Genomic DNA, 4,406 nt, shown 5'->3' on the forward strand with positions numbered 1-4,406 from the left:
TCCTTAGTATCCCGATTCCCCAACCTAGACATTTAGCCAGGGTTGCTGCCTGTTACGGACCAGTCTTTCTGCCGCTTTCCTTCCTGCCCTGTAGCCAGTGCAGTGCCACTGGCAGAGCTGAAGGGACACAGCCCCAGCGGTGTGGGGGAACAGCCAGGCAAAGCGCACCCGCTGCTGCCAAACCTGGGCACAAGGCTACTGCTCGGCTCCCCGCTGCTGCCTCCCACCCCCTCGCCTTCCTTGCCAGGGCTTACAGCTTTCAGAGGAGCCGGTTTAAGCCTATATAAAAGTGCTCCATAATCTGAGCCTATAAAATCTGTAAAAAGACCTAAGGTAAATAAGAAACAGCAGCCCCTTCTGTCCTCCCTCCCCAAGCACAACGAGTTTGGGGTCAGGGAGTGACCAGATGAACAATTAAGGCAACAGGGGTGGAGGCTTCCAGAGGAGAGAAACCGGTGACCAGGTCGATAACCACAGCCACTGGAGCAGCAGCTGGAGGGGGCTGGCTGCACACCGGGTGCTCCCAGAGCCTGCCTGGGGCCTCAGCAGTTCCGTCTTAATCTGTGACCAAGGTCCAGTCCAAGGCATCTTTCACAAGCTCACTTCCAAATCATTAAGTAGATGAGACATTAGTTAAATGTCAAACTATCTCAAGGGAGGAAACACTCCCAACTAGCAGGCAGACTAAAACAATTCTGACTTGATGCTTTTGTCATGAGCCCATGGGAGGATCTCGGGGGAAATCCTCTGAGCAGAAAACCACAAGACTGTTTCAGGCAAACAGCATGGGAGCGGCTGACAAACCTCAGCCTCCTCCATCCAGCACCATGCCTGGAACTCCCCTTTAGGCCTGGAAAGCACGTAGGAATCCACTGCAAATATTTATGCTAACAGAGCACCACAAACCATTTTTTTGCAGGTATGAAGGGAAAGGCAAAGGCCGACAAGATTTAAACACTATTTCCTCCCCTTCTCAGGAAGGCAGCAGTATCAATGATTCTTGACCAGAGCCATTATTTTTCCCAGGAGATGGGAACACAGCAGGGAACCATTTGCTCTCTTTCTTTTTCACAACAAGGAACAGTAAACCTTAGTAAAAATAGAAAGGTAGGCACCAAACTCTTGACCATCAGCTAGCCTTAGCTAAGTCCCATCGCTAAGTGAGACCTTGCTGCCCCTGCTTGGGGCTCCAGAGAAAACCCAGCCTCACTGAAGTGCCTGACAGAGTTCTCTGACAAGTTTCAGGTGACAGCGGCAAAGCTTCCACTGAAGAATGTGTGTTTTCATTCTGTGACTGGGTATTAAAGCCAGAATCCCAGGAACAACAACTACCTACTTCTGAGATGAGCCACTACTGCTTGTTTCACACCCACCTGGACAGTCACAGACTTTGGGCAACCTGTTGCCTTATCCAGCCCCTGTGTGGTTGTTCTTCAGTCCTTTGCTGTTTAGACAACATGATAAAGCTGCAAACAGTAGGCACAGCCTTGCAGGAGAGGCAGCTGTGCTCGTCCTCTCGCTTCCCCCGCCGGCTCCGTCAGTCTCTAGTGCAATCAGCTGCGCTGGGCTCCTGCTCCATGGCTGCTGCGGGTGGCTCTGGGCAAGGGTCCGGTGTACAGTGTAGTGCACATCACCTCAAAGTTCCAGCCCCTGAAGTACAATCCTTTTGGTCATTCATATATTACAACCCTCTTTTTTTTCTTTTTTCCCCCTACCCCATTTTGTTAAAAAATATAAAGTTTTTTGGGTGTTTTCAGGTTTTGTTTCTTCTGATTTTCCTTCTTTCTTCTGAGTAAGTGGGGAACGTGGTGGTTCACGGGCCACCTCTTACTGGATCCCTCGAAAGAGACACATGGCAAAGATCATGGCAAACAGCTAGGAAGGAGAAGGGGAAGAAGAGGGCAAAAACAAAACAGAACCACAAGAGTCAGCTGCCTCTTCCAGAAGATCAGCAAAGCCCTCCCTGCCCCCAGGACAACTCCCGTCACTCCCTCCTGCCCAGCAGTCAGTGGCACAGCGAGGGGGACCCTTCCCACCACCCAGGGAGGCTGTGGCAAAACTTGTTTTCCCTGAAGGCGATCCCTCCCCTCCTTCCCCTGTCCCCTGAACTGTTTGTGGCTACAGCAGCAGCTTGGCTTCATACCCAAACGACCCTTGGAGCAGGCTCCGTGCTCCCTACCCTGCACACCATTCCCACTGCCCAGAGCAGGCACAGCAGGGCCTTCATAGGGGCTGCCAGGGCCCTGCCCAGCTCAAGACAGGGCACTGGGGAAAGCGCCCAGCCTTGCCCCAGCAATGCTTCAGGGACATCACTTCTGGGCTAATGTCATGTCTGGTGGAAGCCCCTTACTCAAAACATCACCAAAGAGCCAGATGCTCATGCTGGGTAACAGAGATGCTCTGGAGCCAGCAGGGTTTCAGCCTCCAAGCGGATGTTTTTAAAGCAAAGGCAGAGTTTGAACACATGAACCAAACGACAGACCAGTCGGCTTGCTGAGGTGCTGCCACAATGAGGGCAGTGACCGTGTGGAGCCCTGGGGCAGGCGGTGGGTCCCCAAAGCCCCTGTGGCCAGGGGTGCGAGCTCTGCGGCGCGCCCAACACGAGGCGGCACTGCAGGCTTGCGGCACTGGCTATTTCCCTGCCTTTTGTAGCAAAGGATCAAGCACCCGGCTCCTTCTAGGTAATTAAAACCACCAGCGGATAACCTGCTCGCACTTTGCCAGAGCAGCTTCCCCTGGCAAGGGAGAGCACCTGCCTATTTGCCTTGCTGCTGGACATCTACCCACACTGCCATTTCCTCTAGTCACACAACAGGAAGTACCTCGATGGCCAACACTCCGATGGCAAGGGCTCCTGCAAGGTACACGTAGGTCTCAAAGGAGTTCAGGATCACCGTGTAGCAACCCTAGGAAGGACAAAACGTGGTGAGACACACCTGAGCAGCACATTGCATCCTTCTCACAGCACAGCCCTCAGTAGTACAAGAGGTGCTCTCCGATCCAGGCACCACAAGCACGGCTCCCTCCCACCCCCTCACCCAGCCCCACAGCACAGGAGGCAGAGACCCACAGGACAGTGCCAGGGAGGGGAAGGGTTGCTGTAGTGGGATGGGAGTGGTTCACACCCAGAAGCCCTCACTGACCACCAGGAACTGTGACTTCCTGCAGGGCAGAGAGGAGCAGCGGGAGGGGCACTCCCTCTGCAAAGGGCAGAGACTAAGCACAGAGGAAAGGACCCTCAGGGCAGATGACAGACAGACCAGGCTGGGTAGCGATAAAGATGATTTATTTAAAGCCAAGGCAGGAGATTTTTGAACCTTCTCTCATAGCCAGCGCCCTCTTTCACACCTCAGGACCGTTTCTCTGTGCTTTCACCCAAAGGAGCATGGATGAACACCTGCTCATCTTCTGGCTATAGGAGAATTAATTTCATTACAGAACTCAGGGCCATGCACTACAGCAATCCTTCCATTTATGTAGCACAGCCACCATCATCTCCAATGTCATTTATTATTGCTCATACAATTAACAGCAGGTAGAACTTCTGCAAAGATGTTTCAGGATGTTTCTGGAAATCATCAACTTATCCTGGCCTCAGTTCTCCCAGCCTAAAATTTCAACACACCAGCAAATTTCCGTGAATAGGTCACATAAAACGAAAGTAGATTGGAGTTGGTCCAATGTAAAAAGTAGCTCTCCTCCTCACTGAGCATATACTTCACACATACACATTCAATCCCATCCATACTGCTGGGATGTTTCAATGACCTGATTTTTCCCTTCCACTCAAAAAGAAAATGTCTGAACTGCAAAGACAGCACAACAGTTACCTGCTGGTGTCCGTGCCAGACTCTGCTCACTGCGAGTGAGGTACAACCAGAGGAGAGCACAATGCAGACCCAGGGAGTGCAGAGTGTTGGGGCAGTAAACAAGCCGTTAAAACCACGCTCTTGTCAACATGAGAATGCTCAGCAGCAGTTCTGCTCCGGCCACATTTTCGGAGAAAAACATTCCAGCCCAGCAACAAAATGTTTGGGTGCTTGCCAGAACTCCAACCTTAACCCAACTTCCAGCATGCCCCACTCAGCTGGCTACAAACGGGGGTGAGCACAAGTACGGCCAGCACTGTGCTGTCCAGCATGGTGTCCCAAGAGCCTGACTGCTCCAGGAATGCAATTCAGCCATCAGTTGCTTGGGAGTGTCTCACCCATTTTACAGAAGTGCCTCACTGTGTGCTTGGTGACACTTGCTGTGCACACTGCTTCTTCCACCAACACTCCGTGGTGACAAGGGCTCACAGGAAGCCTTCCCTTTCCATAGAAGTGGTAGGCCTCAGCATCACCACTTAGGGAAAGCTAAATCTGTTATCTCTTTAACCCTCTTTCTCAAAATGCATTTCTCTTTCC

At 52.0% G+C, this 4,406-nt stretch overlaps 1 protein-coding gene across 1 annotated transcript in view; it reads right to left on the minus strand.

Annotated features, from left to right (window-relative positions):
* Positions 1-1,788: 1,788 nt before the first annotated feature.
* TSPAN18 (tetraspanin 18) overlaps positions 1,789-4,406 on the minus strand; it is a 24,057-nt gene continuing 21,439 nt past the window's right edge. The window contains exons 7-8 of the mRNA XM_010293838.1: positions 2,823-2,906; positions 1,789-1,875 (exon numbers count right to left, since the gene is read on the minus strand). Coding sequence (XP_010292140.1) covers positions 1,828-1,875; positions 2,823-2,906 — 132 coding nt within the window. The 3' untranslated portion in view covers positions 1,789-1,827. The remainder of the gene's footprint in view (positions 1,876-2,822; positions 2,907-4,406) is intronic.

The sequence above is a fragment of the Phaethon lepturus genome, unplaced genomic scaffold (assembly GCF_000687285.1).
Source record: "Phaethon lepturus isolate BGI_N335 unplaced genomic scaffold, ASM68728v1 scaffold1869, whole genome shotgun sequence".
NCBI lineage: Eukaryota > Metazoa > Chordata > Aves > Phaethontiformes > Phaethontidae > Phaethon > Phaethon lepturus.